We start from the raw sequence: 21,638 nt of genomic DNA on the forward strand, positions 1-21,638 counted from the left end.
ATTTGACTTGTGTGCTCTAGGGTTTCTGTTTAGAGCTGGGCATGGAGGTGGGCTGTTTGAGGGTCAGTAAGCCTGCAGTCAGTGGAAATCAAAGAAAGAAAAGACATAGAAGAAAGGGAATAAAGGAGAAAGATGGAAAGAAAGATGGAAAGAAAGATGGAAAGAGAAGGAAGGAAGGAAGGAAGTGGCGGAAGGAAGGAAGGAAGTGGCGGAAGGAAGGAAGGAAGGAAGGAAGTGGCGGAAGGAAGGAAGTGGCGGAAGGAAGTGGCGGAAGGAAGTGGCGGAAGGAAGTGGCGGAAGGAAGTGGCGGAAGGAAGGAAGGAAGTGGCGGAAGGAAGTGGCGGAAGGAAGTGGCGGAAGGAAGTGGCGGAAGGAAGTGGCGGAAGGAAGTGGCGGAAGGAAGTGGCGGAAGGAAGTGGCGGAAGGAAGTGGCGGAAGGAAGGAAGGAAGGAAGGAAGGAAGGAAGGAAGGAAGGAAGGAAGGAAGGAAGGAAGGAAGGAAGGAAGGAAGGAAGGAAGGAAGGAAGGAAGGAAGGAAGGAAGGAAGGAAGGAAGGAAGGAAGGAAGGAAGGAAGGAAGGAAGATCCCATCTTACAATGGCTTTTAATCTAATTATGATCTTGAATTGGAAAGCTCCCACTGACTGGATTGGGACTAAAGGATTTGCTGCTTCTGTTTGCCTTGCATCGAAAGCTGCAGTTAAAAGCTAGAGGGCAGCAGACAACAGCATCTCTGTGGAGCATGAAGACCGTACTCATTCGCTCCAGAACCAGGAGAAATCACGGCCATTCCCCAATATTTGTTGAAAGGAAAATGGCACCAACTCTACTGCAGAAATCATTCCTGCCCAGGGACTAAGTGGGCTTCTTTTGGCAAGATTACAGTGGAGAAGATGATGGTAGTAATGAGGAAAAGTGGGTCTTAGTCTTACTGTTCTTTTATATACAATTCAGGGCAATTCAACATTTCTAGTTAACCAGCGTGCTGCCCTCTGAGCTTCAATTTTTATAATTTACAGATTGGCAAGAATTTCTGGATGGGCCTTTTCTCCTTCAAAGAGACCTGCTGAAAAAACCTACTGCTTCTCTCAACAGCTGCAGTTTGTTCCTGCATCTCTGTCTTACAAACCCAGTTCATTCAAGTGATTGGTTGCTTAACACCCCTTTCCCCTCACCCTTTTTTTCTTTACTCAGCAGACCCTTTTGCTTGGATGTCCCATTTGAAGTGTCCCAGAAGGCTGTCATTGCTGATATGTTGTGTTTTGATCTGATAGATGTGAGAAAGCAAAAGCTCTCTCTGCCACAATGCCCTTTGGAAGTTATTGTGTTCTCATACCCCTGGTGTGTTCCCATTTGTGCAGGTACCTTCTGATACACAGCTAGGAAGCTGTGTGATCATCTTGGCTGATGACTTTCAGGATTTATCCTTTGCAATAATTTAATAGCCATTTGGTATAGCAACAGTGCTCACTGTTTAAATTTACTGAGATGTTTTGCTTGGCTTTTATGGTGCTTCTTGTATCGCTGTTAGTACGTTTTTGCACCCTCATCTTCATGGTATCAGTGGACTGAAAATCTCATTCCCCATCACCATCTCTTTTGGGGTTGATTTGCTCAGAAAACTTATTCCTGCATTGCAGTTACTTGCTTTGCAGTATTTTTCTGCATCTGTGCTCTGCAGGTTTTAGATCCTGGATTCAGGTTTCAGATCCTGGATCCAGGTTTCCTGCACTACCATCAACTCTCTTAAGGTAGATAACTTCACACCTACCTCAAAATTCTAGCTGGAGTATAATGATAAACAGTGAAGCTGTTAATCTGTTTAAAGACTAGTAAGAAGAATTTATAGTGCTTATTCTTGGGGATTTGGATCTTTATTAATCTCTGGGAGTTCTACTTTGACTTTTGTTTTGCCTTCTGGATTAAAAAACAAACCCTGTCCTCTTAGAAAGTTTTATCTGTGAGCTGTTAAGCATCTGTAACAGCTAGGCCCATCAGTTCATGTAGGAAATACCTGGTATTTGTTAGTACCATGAAAACACAACAAGGTGCTCTTTTTATCTCTTAACACCCCTTGCATAAATGACCTTGGAAGAGATGTGCTTGCTTTACAAAGCAGCGTGCTGAAGTACGCGCAGTGGGAAGGGAAGTGTTGGAGTGTGTGGTGGCAGGAGCGTGATTTGTGATGGCTGTGCTGCTGAGCAGGGAAACCTGCCCTGAGCAGGAGCCCCTCCAAGAGCCTCTGTCTTTATCCCTCACTGCCTCTTCCACTGCTTTGTAAAACAGCAAGATTAGGAGTCATGTAAAAGTCAATTTGACAACAGTGAAGGCAGCATCTGTCAACTCTATGTCATGGAGGCAAAAAAAATGTTTTTGCAAATTCTCTGCCTGTCTCCTGCTGTAGATGTTGTAGGCCCCAGTCCCTGCTTTGTGAGGGGGACTGCAGTGCCCTGCCATGTTGGTGGTGCATTGCACCACTGAGACTTTTTTTATGAGCAGCTTTTTCCTCACTGGGTCACTGAAAGCAGCCAGTGATGCCTCTTTCTTCTTTCCTCCAAGCAGGGCCAGGTTTGTGCAGCCAGCCTGGAAGCGATTGCTTCTGCAGTTAGCTACAGATACTTAGAGTCAAACGCTTTCCTGCTGATGCCTTCTGGTAAACAACAGCCACTGAGGCACAGCAGAGGTGTTTTTTGGGGTGGTGAGTGAACATCCTTTGGCTGCACCAGGATTGCTCTCAAATGGCACCAAGCACTATCAGGATCCTTTGTAGCTCAGCATCCCCTTTGAGTTTGCTCCACTGGCTCCAACATGAGTGTGAGGTCCTGGTCACTCCACACCACCCTGCCCTGTGGGTCTGTGACCCAACTCATTCATGGTCCAGCTTCCCTGAAACACAGGTGTGGGATTTTGCTCCCTGTTGTTTGTGCAATAAAACTCAGTTTTAAAGGTTCTGTTGTGTAAATATCCCAAAGACTCTCCAGTACAAAACCAGCACCCTTTCTGCTCTTCCAGTCTGCCAGCTCACAGAGGGAGTTTCTTCCAAGGTTGTCTTTTTTGATGACCATCAGTTGTAATGCAGTGATATGTGCTGTCAAATGGGCTAACTTGGATATTTCTCTCTTTATGTAACAGAAATTACCTGTCAATTTTTTCTTACTGGCATGTGTTTCCTTTGACAGCCTCGTCCCCTGTTTGGTTGACAAGAAGGCAATAAATCAATTTTGTTTTTTTATTTAGAAATAAATGCATTATTCCTACAGCCCAGACTAAAATGTAATACATTTGACATTTCCACACAGAGGCATATTACTCCTCACACACACTGCACTTCACAAAGCAAGAGGTGTCTGAGAAGAAGGAAACCAAATGAAAGTGAGGAATCTGGCTAGTACAAGCTTCTGGTGAGCTGTAGTTTCTCAAAAACAGCTGTAAAATGGACTGAAGATCAAATCAGTAACTGAAGGGAAAATACATAAGGAGGGAAGTGTTTATGGGGAAGAAATGGATCTGGGTGGATCCCATATGTGTGGTAGGGGAGTTCTGCTCCATGGGACCAACTCCTTGCTGGAGTGGTCCATGCTTTTCTGTGTTTTTCTTTGCCTTTCTCAGGCTTGTCTCAGTCAGAGCTATTTTGAGCCATGTCCATCCTTCAATGCTTCTTTCTAGTCCCCAGGCTCTCCCCCAGAGAGATCTCCCTTCCCAACAGGCAGCATGGGAAGGAGCAAACATTTCTTTGTTCTGAGTCTGTCCCTTCTGCATCTTTGTGCTAACTTCCCAGAGGCCAAAAAACTGGCCTACCACTCTGTGGGAGCAGCTTCCCTTGTCTCAGCTGCCTTATCTCACAGGCTTGCTCTGGAGGAGCAGAATGCCGTGGGCAGGTGGATGAGATGATTTCCTGGCACAGATACACTTGTCCAGGTCAGTCCAGCAGGCTCTGCTAAGGTTTGTTGAAGTCTGTGAAGAGGTAATGCCTACAAACCTCAAATGAAGTCCAGGGCTGGGAATGCTGCCTGACTTGGCAGAATTGAAACCCTTGAATAAGAGAATGTTCCCTATGCTATGCTCAGCTGCTGCAGGAGAGGGGAAACTCAGCCTCTCTGCACATTCCTCTTCTTCTGTGGCTGTGGACAGCTTGTGCTTCCACACTTGTTCAAAACACAACTTGTCTTTGGGGTGTATTTGCGCAGCACAGACGAAAAGCAGACCTGGACTCAAATTAGGGAACTGATTTCCTTGTTAAGATGGGGAAAATTTGTTGCACAGGAGCCACACATTTGCTGGGCATATGCTTCCCTTTATAATCAGTTTAGCTGCAAGCTGGGCAGTGGTGGTATCCTTGATTTATAGCAGACACCAGGTCATTTTTGTTCCTTTCGAGGTTTCCTGACATTGCTTTGCAACCTCTGCAAAGCTTCAGAGTGCAGAAACATTACGCAGAATTACACAGAGTACTCTGAGATGAAAGGCCCCCACAAGGATCATTGAGTCTAACCCTTAAGGGAATGGCCCAAACAGGGATTGAACCCACTTGCAGAGGCCTGGTGTGCTTGGGTACCCCTGATACAGCAACAGTCCTGTGAACTGTCACAGGCTCTGTGAGATGACACCACAGCTGAGTTTCTGAGAGCACTCTGAGTCACAGAGCTGACTTGCTTTTGCTGTGGTGAAATGCTGCTCCTTGTCACGGGGGATGATGTAAAATAAGTTCTGGAGGGGGAAAAATGTTACTTTTATTCTTTCTCTGCCTTTTCTCTCTTACTCTGGCCAGAGTAGCTGTCACCTCTGATACAGCAACTGCACCAACCTCCGCAGGGATGTGCGTGCCTCATGTTGCAACAACACACTGGTGCTGGTTCTTCCATTCCAGGTAAATACACCCTCCCATGTGGCTTGCATTTCTGTCACTTCATACTGGTTTTAGTGATTGCCACTGGTTTAGTGATGCATCTAAAACCATCCCAGGCTGGTTCACTGAGCTGAATTTTGGCTCTTTGCTAAGGACAGTGGTATTTGATGGAGTCTCAGGTTTAGGACACCTGACTTCAGCCCACACTGAAGGTTGACCTCGTGGATACATCCATGGTTGCCTGCAGGGGACATGCTGGGGTTGAGGGAAAACACTGAATTTCCTCTCCTGCCCTGCCTGTGGGCCCTAGGACAGTGTCCATGAGGGGCCATGGGGAGCGATGGAACCTCTGCAAGGGCTTTACATGGCCTTCATATCTTGGGAAAAAATTGACCCAGCCCTTTTTAAGGGTTAATCTGTTTTTAAGATTAGCTCACACAGAGGTGCTGTTAAAACTTTAAACAACTTCAATGTGAGCTCATACAGGCTCATGGCTGACAGGGAAAGGCTGTGGTCGAAGCATCTGGCTCCCTACCAATCCCTGGCAGCCTTGGCAGAGATGTTCATCACAGACAGCTTCTGAAAGAGAAATAAATGAATCCATCTGGTGAATTCTGGCTGGGGGAAGGAAAGGGAAAAGGAGGGAAAGCAGACAGCATTATCTGTCCTCCACAGCAGGGGAAGGAAGATTGAAGTCCAAAAGTGGAGATAGAAGGAGCAGGGACTCATTTTTGAAAAGGAGCAGCATGCAAATGGGGTGATCTGAGGGGAAGATGAGGCAAGTGAGAGGCAGGACAGAGTTGTCAGCCCCACTGTCCTCTCTGAGGACATATGCCACCCCTATCCTGGGTATATACCCTTGAGTTCTGCTGTTCCAGGGGAGCTGGAAGTCCCCAGCCTCTGGGAAGGAAATTGAGATAACACGTAGGGCAGCTCTGATCCTGGCTGTGGGGAGCTGAGGACGTGGACTCTTGGACGTGTGCAGCCCCAGGAAAAACAAAGCAGTGTTGCTGCTTGGAGCTGCTGCAGGAGGAGATTCCAGCCTCATCTCTGTTAGGTACTTCCCAACCTGGACAGCCATTTTCTGATCCAAAACTGGCTTTCTTAAACACTCTGGAAAACTTAGGCTTTGGTGGCATGCTTGAAGATGTGTGTGGCCCACAGAAGCACTGGATGACATCAGCCTTAACATTTTGGGTCACCACAGTAGGGTTCCCACAGTAGGGACACTGAGCAGAAGACAGCACTGCTTTTGCTTCCCAGTGTTTTGAGGCTCAGTTTGAGGTTCCATCAGTGACGTCTGGGCAGGCACCAGAGATCTTTGGTCCCCTGGTATTCACCCAAATGCTGCAAGCCCTCATCTGCCTTGTCATGAGAACCACCAATGCAACAACTGGACTTGAGCCTGTGGAAAATGCTGTGCTTTGCCTGATGGAAAATCTTTTAACATCTACTGGTACCAAGTGAACAGGTGGTTAAATTTTATGTCTGCTCCCCAACTCCTTGAATGCAAACCTTTTCCCCACTTGCAGTGTTTTCCCCCAATTTTCTTCTGAGTTCCAGGACATCCCCACCAAAGCTCAAGTGCAGCATCACAGGCAACCAGGAGCATATAGCAACAGTAAACCAGTTTGTACATAGTTCCCTAAAGCAGTGAAATACACTTCTGGATACTAATTTTATCATAGAATTGGCCTATTCTGGCAATGTTAAGTCTGCTCCTAAACCAAATAGAAAGTGGCACCTCAGGGATGCTGGGGTTTGTTCCCATGAGACTCGACTGATCCAAGGCCAAGACCATGTTTGTTGGTTTAACTAATTCAGAGCAGTTTGGGCCATTTTATACCTATTTGCTTTCCCTCTTACTTTGTATAATCCCTTTGTTTGCTGAGACAGCCTTAGGCTTTGTGTTTCCTGTGGGAGTGATGGAGCACAGTGACAAATGGAATTTTAAGGGGAATGAGTGTGGGAAGGAAACATGTCCCTGCACCTCTCTGTTTGCCAGGCCAGCTGCACATGGAGACAGCATCACTCCAGCAAGTAAAAGAGCAGCTTTAAACTTGAGAGGTCTTTGTTCACCTGAGTGCAGCAAACCTGTCTAAAACATCCCTTCCTTCCTTCCTTCCTTCCTTCCTTCCTTCCTTCCTTCCTTCCTTCCTTCCTTCCTTCCTTCCTTCCTTCCTTCCTTCCTTCCTTCCTTCCTTCCTTCCTTCCTTCCTTCCTTCCTTCCTTCCTTCCTTCCTTCCTTCCTTCCTTCCTTCCTTCCTTCCTTCCTTCCTTCCTTCCTTCCTTCCTTCCTTCCTTCCTTCCTTCCTTCCTTCCTTCCTTCCTTCCTTCCTTCTCAGAGCTCTGTCAAATTTCTGATTTTCTATCCTGTGATTTTCAATGTAACTACATGCAGGCTTTAAGAAAGAGACTAACTCACCATGTTTCCCTTTTTGTCATCTGGTCTCTATGCTTTTCTTTTACATCCCTGCCTCATTTTCTCTCTCCTTCTGGTCTGCTTTCTCTTGTATATTATAGGCTTCATGGTATGGAAATTACTTCTGAAATACTCAGTGCTATTTTCTTTACAGCATCCCTCCTTACACAATCCAGTACTGAATGCCAGAGACAGCAGTGCCAGGCCTGGTTTATGCTAAACACCCCAAACTTCATCTATTTCCTAAACCTTTGTTCTGGTGGGGAGGGAGCATTAACAAGAAGGCACTGCAAGCTCACAGGTGGCATTTTGCTGCCTGTGTTATTCTACCAGGCATGCAAGGGGGATACCTTTTAACAGGGATACAAAGACTTTCCCAAAAAACCTGACCACTCCAATGCAGTCTGCCAGCAGAGCAGAAGCCTGCTGCTGCAGCATCTGCTGCTGGGCAGGAGCAGCCCAAGCCTGGGGCTCCCTGCAGAAATGCAGGCACTCCATGAGCAGCCTGGGAGCAGCGAGCTGGAGTCCTGCCTGAGAGGGACCTGCCTTGGACACCCAGCACACACACAGAGCACAGCACAGCACAGCACAGCACAGCACTGCCAGGGCTGTCTGTGGCAGGGAAGGCACCATAGAACAGCAGGCTCAGGGCAGCAGCCCACCAGGGCATTTCCCTCCTTCCTCCACCAGTCTTGTGCTTCGGGTACCTATGCAATTGCTTTTGGGGAAATTTCTGATGAGCAAGTGTTTCACCCCCAGGGCAATTTAGCAGCAATTGATAAAGGAAAAGCCATTATCAGGAGACTGCAGGCATGCAGAAGCAGTTCCATGGCCACATAACTATGTGATAAAGCTTTTTTCCCTGCTTTGGTCTACATACACGTACGGAGATTACTGTTCATAATAACTTGTCCAAATCCCCTCCAAAAACCAGCTGTTTCTTTATGATAACTGAACATCTTAATGTCACCTCCCAGCAAAAGCAACCTAACCCAAGCCTTGCAGACAACTGCTCTCCACCGGTATGAAGCTGATAGAAAAAGAAAACCTTATGTATATGCAGTGAGATAGAATTTTTTTCTGTCTTTAGATTTTTTTTTTTTACTTTTTATTCAGTGACTCAGAGTTACAGACTCTTTAATGGATAACTGGTCATATTTTTAAAACTTGGAGAAGACTTGGGTTCAACTTTGCTGCCCTGAGATCTCTGAGCTAGCTGTTGAATTCTGTTGAATTTATGTGGACAGGCTGGCTTGATGGGCTGAGGCTCAATAAGGCCAATGCTGGGTCCTGTATTTTGGCCACAACAGCCCCGGGCAGCGACACAGGCTTAGGGAAGAGTGGCTGCAAAGTGGCCCAGCAGAAAATGACCTGGGGGTGCTGGTCAGCAGCAGCTGAACGTGAACCAGAGTGTGCCCAGGGGGCCAAGAAGGCCAGTGACATCCTGGCCTGGATCAGCCATAGTGTGTCCAGCAGGACCAGGGCAGGGATTGTCCCCTCATACTCAGCACTGGTGAAGCCACACCTCAAATCCTGCGTGCAGTTCTGGGCCCCTCACTACAAGAAGGACATTGAGTTGCTGGAGCATGTCCAGAGAAGGGCAGTGGAGCTGGTAAAGGCTCTGGAACACAACTCAGGAGCAGCTGAGGGAGATGGAGTGTTTAGCCTATACAAAAGGAGGCTCAGAGGGGATTGTATCACTCTCTACAACTGCCTGAAGGGAGAAGTTAACAGAGAACTGAGGGCAAGCATGGACAGTGATGGCAAGCGTCAGTGATGCCCTTGTAAGTGCAGTGCCACATCACTGATTTTGGTCCAGATTTACACCACTAGAGCCAATAATATAACAAGTAAAATGTACAGAGGCAATGATTCTCCACAGAAAACACCTTTGCAGCTTCTTCTAGCTCTTCCTCACAACTAGCCTCCTTCCTAAGTTGTACAGTTGAAATTTCCAATTAAAATCTTTTGGAGCAGAATTAGTGAGTTGGTTTTTGACTTGCAGTGTAGTGTTATGCAGCATGAAGTCCTGGGCATAGTCCAGCACATTCAGTGATGGGTCTTGTTTGTGGCAAGGTGGGTTAATTTGGTGTATTATTTGCAAATGCAATACACAATGTGGAGACACACTGCTACCAATTGCCCAACACCACTCATCTATTCTAAGGGAAGTGATCAGGGATATCTCAGGTTTTACAACAAGTTGTTAATATATAAGTAAAAGACCTTATTTGATCCTGTGGTATCAAATAGGGTTAAGCACAGAGACTGCTGTGTGCAGCATATGCTTTCCTAAGGGAAATTAGTGAAACTGCCCAGGGAAGTCCCCTTCATGATTACAAGACCAGGTGCTAAAAGCATACGCCTCTTCTTCCAGGGCTGTTAAGGTTGGTGGGTGAATTTTTTGGCGTCCATCTCCTTGTGAGTGACTGTGTTTTGTAAAATTTTGTTTATGAGAAAACCGTTTTAAAATGGTGAAGGCTGTCTGGGAATTTTACCCACTACAGCTCCCAAGAAGTGCTCCTTTGCAGACCTTGGTGTTATGATTTGAAATGGCACAGAACATATGCAATGAACACTATGTAATAAAGCAAACCTGTGGTTTTACTGGGAAGTTACTCCAGCTTTTCCTATTGACTTATCACCTTTCACGAGTTGCACTTCATTCTCCGTACTTCGTGGTGCCTGCTGGCTCTGTTACCAAAACTACAGGTATCCCACAATAAGGCAGTTATGAAACACCACATGCCCTAACAAATGTCCATCCTTTTGTGACTCCCGTGAGAAGGAAGTTCCCTTCCTTAGGCAAGAATGCCTGAAGAAGCGCAGGCTGCAGTCTCAGAAGCTGGTGGTGAACTCAGGCCTTGTGCTGGTCTCTGTGTAGCCCCCAGGGTCCTTTGCTGTCGTGAGAGCCCTTTGTGCAGCTCGCTGGGGCAGCAGCAGCTGGCAGGCTGCCGCCCTGTACTTCTTGGAAACGAGGTTGTAGAGGACAGGGTTGATGGATGCGCTCAGGTAGAAAAGCTGCAGGGCGAATATATTAAAGTACTGGGAGAACAGCATCGTCCTCATGTCCCGGGTGTTTATAAATATGATCCTGCCAATGTGGAAAGGCAACCAGCAAATTACAAAGGCCAGAACCACCACAGCTATAAGACAAAATAACACATGCGGCAGTTAAGGAGTGAGTTAACTTTTCAACCATCCAGTAAACTAAACTTTACGTGGCTGATTCTGCAGGTTCTTCTAACTGATACAAATGATATATAGAAATAATGGCAATAAATTGTTGGAAAAACCATGAAAATGGGAATAGCATCAAGTCTGACTGTTAGTCTTTGAAGTAAAAGGTAAAATTTTAAGCTAAACTGTGAGATGAGGTTTGCTGAGAAAAATGTGAACAACAGTGGAGTAACATCTGTATAATAACATCAGGCACTATAGAAATCGGCCCTGGTTATGTCTGTAATGCCACATATGAGAAAGGAAAACAAAAGTCAGAAAGAGAAGTTTTTGTGGAAGCTCCACAGCAGCTCCAATTGCTGCAGAGCTGTTGTTTAACTTGCCTGCATCACAGAAAAAGACCCGGGCTGCACCTCAGTCACCCAAGCTCCCACAGCATTTGCTCTATTTTGACGGGATGGTATCTAACATAAAGACTTCCAAGTGTAGTTGAGCTATTGATTTTTTTCCACTAAAGCTTTGTCATGCATCCCCAGACCATTACTGCTGGAGACAGCTATTTGCCTGGATGGATCTCTAGCCTGAGTCACTTCAGCTGTTCGCCTGGTCCTGTGCTGCATTTTAGGACAATGAGAACAAATACAAACCCTCTTGCGATGGTAGCACAGCAGGAGCAGATGAGGAACAATTACATAAGTGTGTTATTGTATCCATACTTTAATTATTTTTGTTTATAAATGCATGTAACTAAAACAATCATTTGCAGAGCATCCTCCTCGTTTCTCGCAGCTTAAATAAAAGGGATGCAGCTAAAGAAAGTTTTGTTCTGAAAAACACCACACACGTAGTGGTGCAGGATCTTTGAGATAAGGGGGCACTGGTCTCATTCAGTGGGTTCTGAGATCATGGATATGGGTGTTTCTGCTGGAAAACCTTGTGCCTACTTCAGTGTAAGTACCTTTCTCAAATAAATTGGTGAAATTCTCTCAGGCTTATTAGTTTCTTCCCTTTGTGCTATGCTATTTCCATCCAGCTGATTACACTCTCAGTAAAAGAAGTCTCCCATGTGACATGTAAAAACTACACTAAAGGTATGCAATAATAATAATTGAGGCATTTTGCTTAATGTTCCTTAGTCTATAGCTGGATTTCTTTTTTCTTTCCCTTCAGATTGGTCACTACTTGCAAACATTAAAGCCCCAAAGCAGATTAAGAACTCTAACTTTCCAGAGTCTGACGCTGGGTTACTGAATGTATGACTAGGAAAATGAACTAAAATTTAGCATCCTACACCTGTAGGAAGTGCTTTGGTATTATGGGATTTGTCTCCAAACAGCTCGAAGGGGCTAAGTTTCTGTTTTTCAGTTTCCTTGCACAATCAGTGGATTTACTCCTTGGAGAGCTACAAATGACCACTAAGAACTTAGTTTTCAGAAGCAGAAATTTTCTATGCAGCGGTGTTGCTGCCAACCGGAAGAGACTGATGATGTTACCACAGTTTTTCTGAAATTGCAGGACGGTAGCCTGTACTTGATTCTGCCTGGTAAAACTCAGGAAACGGGTATTTCTATGGAAGGCAGTCCTGCTGATGGATGTGCAACGCCACGGGGGTGAAGCCTCAGTCGGGAGGGAGTGAAATCCCTGCCGTGGCATTCCCGGGAGCGTGGCTGGGATGTCCCCCTGTGCTATTCCCTATCCTGAACGGGAGCTGCGGGTGCTCCAGCCCTGCCATGGCCCCCCAGCCCCGGTCCTTGCCCCAGCCACAGCCCGGGGGGATGGTAGCGGGACTCACCCAAGATCCTGACGGTCTGGCGGTGCCCCTTCTCCCGGAGCAGCGAGCTGGGGCCCCGCAGGCGGGTGTTGCTCCGCCACAGCTCGCGGCCAATGCAGCCGTAGAGGACGCTGAGGCAGGTGACGGGCAGCACGAAGTAGCAGGTGGTGACCCAGAACATGGTGGCCAGCAGGCCGGACTGCAGCGCCTGCGGGGTGGGCTTGCACTCGCGGCTGAAGTCAGTGTGGTTGTCGGGCTGCTCCACGCCGACCAGGAAGAAGAAGGGGCTGGCGGTGAGCAAGGCGAAGGCCCAAAGGACGCCGATGGTGGCTTTCACCCGGCGCTTGGTGACGACCACCTTGGCCTTGAGGGGGAAGCAGATGGCGAGGTAGCGCTCCACGGTGAGGGCGGTGATGTGGAGGATGGTGCAGTAGGTGCAGCCCTCGCTCAGGTAGTGCGAGAGGCGGCACAGCAGCTGCCCGAAGATCCAGGGTCGGGAGCGCCACAGGCGGTAGAGGTCGAAGGGCAGCCCCATGAGGATGAGCAGGTCCGAGACAGCCATGCTGCCCAGGTAGAGGTTCGTTGTGGTCTTCATGTCGCGGTAGCTGCGGATGACCAGCACCGTGAGGACATTGCCCGCCACGCCGACCACGAAGAGCCCCAGGCAGACGGCCGTGATGGGAACGAGCACCCACATGGGCAGCGCCAGGCACAGCCGCTCGTCGCAGGGCGGCCACGGCCACGGCCACTCGGGCTCGCCCTCGCTGCCGTTCCCGCCGCCGCGCCGCATCGCGCCGGGGGCCGCGCCGTGCCCGGGGCAGCGCCGCTCCTTCCTCGGGCCCGCCCCGCCCGCGGCTGCCCCGCCCGCGCAGGTACCGCGCCCCCGGCCCGCCCCGCGGAACCGGCACTCAGCCAGCCAGGGAGGGGGGGAGGGAGGGGAGAGGGGCGGCGGCGGTGCGCGCACAGGACTGACCACCAGCAGCGAAAAAGAAGGTACTTTTATTGTCCACAGACTCTTAAAGGTACTTTGCTACATCGTTTTATGTATTTTCTATCAGACTATACAAGTTCGTCTTCATGGAGCCCGACGTTGTACAACCGTAAAGTGATATGTTTGGTAGTGTATCTATAGCGTTTTAAAAACTTTAGAGTTTCTCTTTTTCTTTTATTTATTTATTTATTTTTGGAATGTACAGTATATGAGGTAAAATTAAGATTACATTAAAAACTGTCTTCAATGCAGTAATATGCACTGAGGCTCAAATGGCAAATACACTATTAAATGACTATCAAAAATAGGAGCTCATTTGAATTTTACTATGAAAAACGTAAGTCACTGCAGGTTGCCTGCAGTAACAAATCTTACCGTTTTAGACATTCAACCATAAGAAATCTCTGGGCTGTGACACGCAACCTCATTTGCACTGCCAAACATGGCACTTTTAAGAAGGTTCTAGAAAACATCAGTTATCGCGGTATCCTGCGGGAAGGTATCAGCCTATACGTACAAATGACAAATTAGAAATAAAATGTAAATATACAGTACATTTTAAAGACAGATCGTTCTTGCCACGCGGAGGCCAAGTTCTTTGCCATTTCTTCTTTTTTTTCTCTAAAAAAAACAAAACTCAGCAACATTATTCTACAGCACAGATCATTGGACGTATAAACAATTACAATACATGCCCGTTCTAATATAAGAGAAATTCTTCAGAGATCTTCAAAGCACAAGACAGAGGTTCCTTTTTTTATTATTATTAAGACTGACAGAAGTGTTTAATACTATTAAAAATGCTAAACTGAACACAACTAGAAGTCATTAATGATCCACTATCTTGTAACTCAAATAAATTAAAAGTAGCTAATTACAAAGTGTATAACAAATAACATAAGTGTGATGAGACAAGGATTTTTTAAAGATAGTTTCACTACAAGCTTTGTGTCACTGGCAATCATTGACATCTAGCAAGATGTTCAATGGGATACTTGTTAAAATTCAGTCTGGTCATTCAAGAACTCACAAATGCAAGCTCACAAAACATTGATGAGTTATGCAATTGCAAAGTGCTCTAATGCAACATTAACTACATGCAATCAACAATTTGGTACAGTATCCAAAGAGACATTACATTAAACATTAGGATCTCAAGAAAAAAGCAGCTTTAAGTTTTCTGGTGCAAATTACTACACTTCGTCTTCTGATTTGGTGCCCCAAAGAAAGAGAGAAGAAAAGAAAAAAAGGAAGGGAAAAAAGAGAAAGAAAGATAGAAACAAAACAAACAAAACAAGGCAGTGCTTATTTCTGGTGGATATGGCAAGTGAATGTTGGGGAAACAGCAAAAATTCAATAATGAATTTTATCTCAAAATTCTGTTGACTAGCCAAAATCAGAGGGCACAGACATCTGTATAAACTGCATCCAATCAAAGGTCAACTTTGGAAATGTGTTTTCCAATTTAAATAACAAATCTAAGAAGGTCTCTCACACTCTCCCTTCTATAATCTGAAGAAGTAAAAGAGGCATTTTTTTAAAGTAAACACCAAATCCTGGGGGTAAGATAAACCACTTGTGCCATCTCCTTGTAGTCTTTCGAAAACATCTACTTGCAGTGAAGAACTCCACATTTATCAGATAAGAAGCTTCCTTCATGCATACTCTTCCATCCAGTTTATTATTTGCTGCCTGAGAAAAGCCCCTTCTGTTTTTCAGCATAAATCCTGCTTCCCAAATAATTAAGACAAATGAGGAGGTAGAAATACAGCGCTAAATTGCTTTCACAGCATCAGATTAATATTGTGTACAGCACAAGTTTGTTAGTGTAAGTTTTAAATGCGATCTACACATTCTTCCCTGTTATGTTAGCAACCCTTAGAAGTGTGGGCCAGGAAATCACCTTTACACTTGTGTTTACTGGTCAAACCCTTTTCCTTAAACACTGTGTGCCTGCCCCATATCGAGTTTGTACTGCATGAAGGCATATAAAGAAAAGATTATATTTCTGTGGCTTGCATTTTAATAACATGTGTCAGCCTATACCTACGAGTAAGCATATTAAAGTGGCTGAGAAAGTTTGCATCAGTCCCAATGCCGGTGCAAAATGCCTGGTTTTGTAAAAGCAAGAGAACAGAATTACTTTTAGATTATGAGAAAGTAAAATGTAATGGGCAGCATTATAAAATAGATCTCTTTTCTTCACTTTATGACGAAGTACTGAATGATAACAGCAATCAGGATGGAAAAGATAGCAAAAAGTGCAAGGATGACAGCAGCACACACTTGGTCGCTCTGTGACCATTGTGTCCTTGTGGTTTGCACAGTGTCCTTGTTGGTGCTCGCTGGAGGCTCAGTCCTCTGAGAGATGAATAGCACTGGGGCGCTGTAGGGGCCCACCAGGTCCTGGTGAGCCGTGGCCTCTTGGCACTGGCGAATGGCACACGCGCGGAATCGGTATTCACAGTTCAGCTGCAGGCCTGTGTATCGGAACGACCAGTCCGGGCCCTTGTAAATCTGGAAATAAGGGGGGAAAAGGGATACTTCAAGTAAAAAAGTACTGTATACACACATGTATCTTAGTATGGTTTTGTTTATGGTGAAGGTAACTAAAAAGGATGACAACTCACCAGTGTTTTCACCCATGCAAAGAAAAATGGACAAAAAGCTCAAACACACAATTTAAATACCAGATAAAGTCTCCAGTTATTTTGGTGAAACACAAGAACTGTGCTTGCTTGTGTGGAATGATGAGTACACATCAAATAAACTCTGTCACAAGCCCCAGCCTTCAGGTGTTTTTGTGAACACTCACAATGTGATGCAATATACAATATTGTATCATGGGATTTTAGGCAGTTAACTCCATGTCAAGCCAATTCATTAAGTCTAATCCAATCCAATGTACTTTGTTGTAGTTATCTGTATTTAAAATATTATGATTTATCCCAATAAACACTGGATCGGGAAAGCCACAGAGTCCTCTTTATGATTTTTATTTCATCATATTTCCAAGACAGAGATAACTTGTGAGGGTGCTTTTCAGAAGTGTCTCAGTTGGCAGGTTAACATGAGTTCACAATGCTTCTGCATGGAGTCCCTATTTCAGTGAAATCTAAACTCCAGTTTCTCAAATTAATTAAATTTGCAGCTATGTAAAGGTTCTGTGAAAGCCAACAAAACCTCACAGGGGTGCAGTTATAGGTACTTCAATAGTTAGGGAGGTATTAGGTGAGTAGCACAATGCAATTTGATTTCTCTCTTTAAACCTCTTCACCCTCCCACCTCCAAATATCTGGATTTGCTGTATTTAACTGGAAGCACGATACAGAAATATCACATCATCAGGAGCTTTCCCTACAGTTACCATACTGTTAGACAGTATCCTGAAAATGGACACTAGAAATGTAAAGAAACAGGAAATCCCTTCTGATTCTGCTGTTTGAAGAGCTCTTGCTGTGCCTGAGGCACAGAGTTCTCTGACAAGCTGAGCTTTACTGAAATCTACAACCTAGAGACTTTTCTCTCTGAGGCAGGGCAGGCCATTGGAAGTGCAGCTTCCTCAAAATTCTGCTAATGTGGCTCATGCATTTGGGAGTGAGCAAACAGGCCACTGACACACACCCTACTCCAGCTCCAGCTATGCCAGCTAGCAGGGGTTACCATCCTCAGCTGCTTGTCCCCAGTGCCTTGCCAGAAGTTGCCTTCCCCTCCAGTGTGTTTCCTGGGCTATTTATACGGTTGCTTCCTAACCCCTTTAAGATCTTTGACTGATGTATACAGCTCAAAGAGCACATTATTAACTTATTTTGTCTGTAGCATGGAGGGAGCAGTGACATGAGCAATTTGGATGACAGATCAGGAAGAAGGAGGACAGGACAGTGAAGTTTTGGCAGTGAAATAGCAGGGAACAGCTCAGAGCAGACTTCCAGGCAGTTTATTTTTTGCCTGTGTCAAATAAAATTGCCACCATCATGTCTAAGTCTCTTAAAGGCTGTTTTCATAATGTTTACTTCTTGATTGCTCCAATTTTAGTTTCTGCAAATTAGTCTTTTCATTTTATTCTAATTTACTATGATAGACTGCTCTGCAGAGGCAAAAACACACCTCAGCCTACTTTGTTACTGCCATATTCAAAGAGCCAACTTTATTATCTTGCCCAGGCCATTTGGCAACACACACTGATAATCAAAGTGTGATTTGACTTGGTGTCTAAAAGCAACACTGACCACACCTCAGGTACCTAATGTTGCATTTACAATGTGGAAGTTACAAAAAGACTATCCACATGGCAAGACATCTGGGTTTATGGTTCATCTTTTACTGAAAAATTTAACAAATGGCCATAATAAACACAGTGTTGCACTAAAAGCTATGAAAATATTAAGGCCTATAATCTACCAAAACCCAGGTGAAACTTATTTAATATTGAACTATAATAAAATGGTAACATACTAGAATTAACTGTTTCTGTCCTGGAAGGAACGTTCCTGAGCTTAATAATATGAAACAGTTTTCAAGCCTAATTTCATATCAAATATCAGGCAGTTTAAACTGTGAAGCAAAAAAAACCCAAACTGGGAAGCAAAATTAACAATGAATGCAGGATAATTTGTACCTTGGCATTTCAAACTGCTCCTTTACTCTTAGTGTAAAGAGAACCCTTTGCCCCTTTTCTCCCCAGTGTCAATTCTGTACCGTTAGGTAAAAGATTTCTTTTTGTCAGTTGTTCCATCAGTGGATGGCTTCCTCACCACCTGATGTGTCAAGCTGTATTTAGTGAACATCAGGGTAACCCAGAGAGGCTATAATTTAGTGCAGAATCTCCTTCTGAAATGAGGGAGAGGTGTTTAGGAGATATTACCTTATATTATTTAGTAATAAAAAAGTTTACACTGTGACTAAAACCATGCTGGAACACAATAAGCTTTACTAAATCTGATCTCAACCAGTTTTACTAAACTAGTTATCACAAAGAATAATCCAAGAAAACTAAAATAACTTAAACACATCATACCTGTTTGAATTCTGAGTCTTTTCCCACCATGACCTGAAGACAGTAGATAACTGGATCACCCTTCATGGGCTGCAGAACCTCCCATGTGATTTCACAAGTGTGATCATTTATTCTCTCTATCTTTGGTGCTGAAGGAAGGAAGGAAGCATAAGAATGACAGCTAGCTCTGCTTTCCCCATCACATGTTGTCATATTCTAATATCTTTAAAATTATATATTCTACCTCCTATCTTATCTCAGAGAAACAAAAGATTCAGATTCAAATTTATTCTTCCTCCAGTGTTTTCTGGAGCAGCAATTAATAATTCATATAGGCCTCTCTTCCTAGTTTAGGTAACACCCAAGAGAAAGCAAATAAAATGTACTAACTCTAAGTCTGCATCATATACCAGAAAAACCCCAACAATGCTTAAAATTATTCTAAACATGCTAGAAAGCATTTTCACCTTAACTTGCCACTCTCCTGATTAGCAGGAGAACTAAGTACAAACTCCTTAGGTCAAAGAATGCATAAACCCCAAGTTTTCCATTTTTGGAGTGAATATTTTAGGCAACTACATGAAAGGAGCCTTCTCCCACTATCCCTACCTGCACTTGAAAAGGGCTTAATATTCTCAATATCCCAAAAAAAACCATAATAACAAAATCAACCTGCTATCCTCCCTCCCCTCAAATGAAAAAAGAAGCACTCTTACCTTTCAAGGCAGCTGGAACAGATTTGGGAGTAGTGAAAATATATTCTTGAGAAAGGGGACCTTCACCAGCTTCATTACATGCCTGAATACAAAATTTGTATGATGTTGACTCACTGAGTCTTTGAACTTTGTATGTATGACATGGTCCTCTGTATAAGGATACAAACCTGAAAATGGAACAAGCAGCAGATTTTGAACACAGACAAGGACTTCCGAAGCAGTATTGTCTTGAAATGTGTTCCTATAACTTCCCAGAATTTAATGAAAAGCCCAGAAACACTTATTTCACAGTTAAACAGTGTTCTGGCTGCTATAAAACAGTAAGCTCATTTTCCAGGGGCAAGTTTTTATTTCTCATGTCTTTGAAATAAAAATCTCTTGCAAAAAGAACACTACAAATTCTCTCTTACCAAAAATGTTTTTAAGCATTTTAAGAAACTGTTTTGCATTTGAAACAATAAGAAAAGACAGCAGTTGTGTCTCTTAATGAACTGCATTTTTTGTCTGCTTGGCCATCTATTCCTCCAACATCTTTAGCTTTTCAAAATTAGGTAACTAGATTGTAGCTTTTTGCCCCTTTTCAACTCTCCCTTACACCTAAAAAATGTGCCATGGATCCAGTTGTTTTTGTACATCATTGTTGGAGATGGTCTCATGCACAGGAGGGCAGAGTCACACTTGTAGAGCACACCAAATCTGTTTCTGGGAGTTTTGTACACTGGCCACTGTCCTTCATGTGACAATTCTTGCACAAACTGATCATGGCAACTCTTGTTTGATTTTCAGTCTTGGTGTCCCCAGGACAGAGCACAAGTTTCTCTCTTCCTGCAGGGGTTGTCATCTACTTTTGGCTTTTTCTTGTCTTTTAGATTAAAACAGATGGTACCTGCACATGATCTAGTCTTTAGGAAGGAAAATGAATTTCCTTCCACTTAAACAGTCTAATTTATTTTCCTCCTTACAGCACAGCAATTTCACATAGTGGATCTCTTTTATCTTTTTTTTTTTTCAAGCTAAAGCTGCTCATCATACATGAAACACTTTGTAGCAGTACTGCTTATTTTACCATTTGGGCAAGGGCTCTTTCTGTACCAGCTCAGCTGACATTCTATTTAACATGAGACAAGGAATCCCTCAAAATAAATGGTATTAATTTCCACTAAAATAACTGCATATAAGGCAACAGGGAGTAAAACATTTATCCCTTCTGATATTAAGCATATAAAATTTACAACACTGATTGGACTCGTTACTTTGACAAAATAATTAACCAAAAGTGAGGGAGAAAAGCCTGCTGGTACAAAATGCAGCATTAAACTCTTCATGTTGAACTGTAAGTAAAAAGCAATGAAGTTTTTTGTCTTGCACTTCTCAGCACAGACCCTAGAGCCCTTCTTGCCTTGGCAGAAGAGATGACCTCCTACATCTGCTGTAAATTCACCAAAGCATAAAGGAATTTTGCCCTTTGCTGCCATCTCCCAAGCATCAGACCACAGCAACACTGGGCAGATTAAAGCAATGCCAAAACCAACCTTCCATTTTTATCCTCCATTTGAAGGTGGTACTGGATGGAGTCAGTTAATGCTTTTGCAGTTCCCTCTCCCCACTTCAGCTTGAGAGTCTGAGAACTGTATGCAGCACATTCCAGGCGAGGTGGATCTGGGGGGAGAGGCTTTGTTTTCAGTTTTATGGTGTGGCTGAAAGGACCCGCTCCAAGACTATTTAGGGCTTGAATTCGTACCCTAGCATTTGGAAAAAGAGAGAATAAATTAACTTGAAATTAGATTCTAAAAATAACTGTCATTAAATAGAGAAGAATGGTACTATCTACAATAAAGACTTTTATCAATATTATGCTTTGATAGACTGTCAAGAATATGCAGGTGCATCACTTTCTGTACATTTTAAGGAGCTGGCTTGATTAGAAATAAGAATACTCAAAGTAAATTCACATAAGTGAAAAGATGTAAAAGCTCTGTGAATTACTTCAAGAGTGGTCCATCTTTCTGACTGGGCAGGCCTCAAACCAAAATTTTGACAGTCACACTGCAGTGATGAGGGAAGGTCAAAAAGCCCACCCCAAAGAGGGGATACCATATCTGTGACTGCTTTATCAGGTGAGTTCAAGGATGACTATCAGACATTTTTATGGACTTTTTTGAACAGATCCTATTAGTGTGAAAATAAAGCAATGGTACCCAGCCACCTCTCTTGCTGTATCCACCAGTAACACATCTCTGGGCACTTGCAAACACAAGCCCCCTTGGGTCTTCCTGCAAAGTGAGAGGGGGAAGCCAGAAGTCACCGAAGGACACAAAGCTGAGGAAGCTGTAGAACTTGTTATTCAGGGATAAGGTAGGGTTTTGGTTTTTTCTTCTTTGATACTCCAAGGAAGACAATGTACATTACATTTGTAAGTAAGAATTAAAAGACTTAGCTAAGAAATTTATTTCTGAAATGGAAAAAGCAGAAAACAGAGGCTCTTTACATACTTCACAGGTAGCCACAGGGAGCAAAGTGTGTCTAATTTAATTTTGCAGACTTAACATTTGCTTGTCCAAAATAGTATCTAGGTAACTGGAAAAAAGTAATCACACTAATTAAATTTTGAAACAGTCAACCATACAACTGCAAAATGTGGAAACACAAATGTGTATGCAGGCTAAAGAATAAATATTTCTCCTTCACTGCAGTAATTTTTAACATTATGCTAATTTA

The 21,638-nt window shown here is 44.0% G+C and overlaps 2 protein-coding genes across 6 annotated transcripts in view; both read right to left on the reverse strand.

The window, feature by feature from the left end:
• Positions 1-7,126: 7,126 nt before the first annotated feature.
• MLNR (motilin receptor) lies at positions 7,127-13,007 on the reverse strand. Its single transcript, XM_063150487.1, has 2 exons — positions 12,239-13,007; positions 7,127-10,412 (listed from the first exon to the last, which is right to left on the reverse strand). The coding sequence occupies exons 1-2, from the start codon at positions 13,005-13,007 to the stop codon at positions 10,105-10,107; spliced, it is 1,077 nt and encodes a 358-aa protein (XP_063006557.1). The 3' UTR covers positions 7,127-10,104.
• A 193-nt stretch (positions 13,008-13,200) lies between these two features.
• Positions 13,201-21,638, reverse strand: part of FNDC3A (fibronectin type III domain containing 3A) — a 111,499-nt gene continuing 103,061 nt past the window's right edge. For all 5 annotated transcript variants that reach the window (XM_063149293.1, XM_063149292.1, XM_063149294.1 and 2 more), the window contains 4 exons: positions 20,453-20,662; positions 18,921-19,087; positions 18,226-18,353; positions 13,201-15,725 (listed from right to left, as the gene is read on the reverse strand). In XM_063149293.1, the coding sequence (XP_063005363.1) occupies positions 15,411-15,725; positions 18,226-18,353; positions 18,921-19,087; positions 20,453-20,662 (820 nt within the window). In that variant the 3' untranslated portion in view covers positions 13,201-15,410. The remainder of the gene's footprint in view (positions 15,726-18,225; positions 18,354-18,920; positions 19,088-20,452; positions 20,663-21,638) is intronic.

This window comes from Melospiza melodia, chromosome 2, assembly GCF_035770615.1.
Source record: "Melospiza melodia melodia isolate bMelMel2 chromosome 2, bMelMel2.pri, whole genome shotgun sequence".
In the NCBI taxonomy this organism is placed as follows: domain Eukaryota; kingdom Metazoa; phylum Chordata; class Aves; order Passeriformes; family Passerellidae; genus Melospiza; species Melospiza melodia.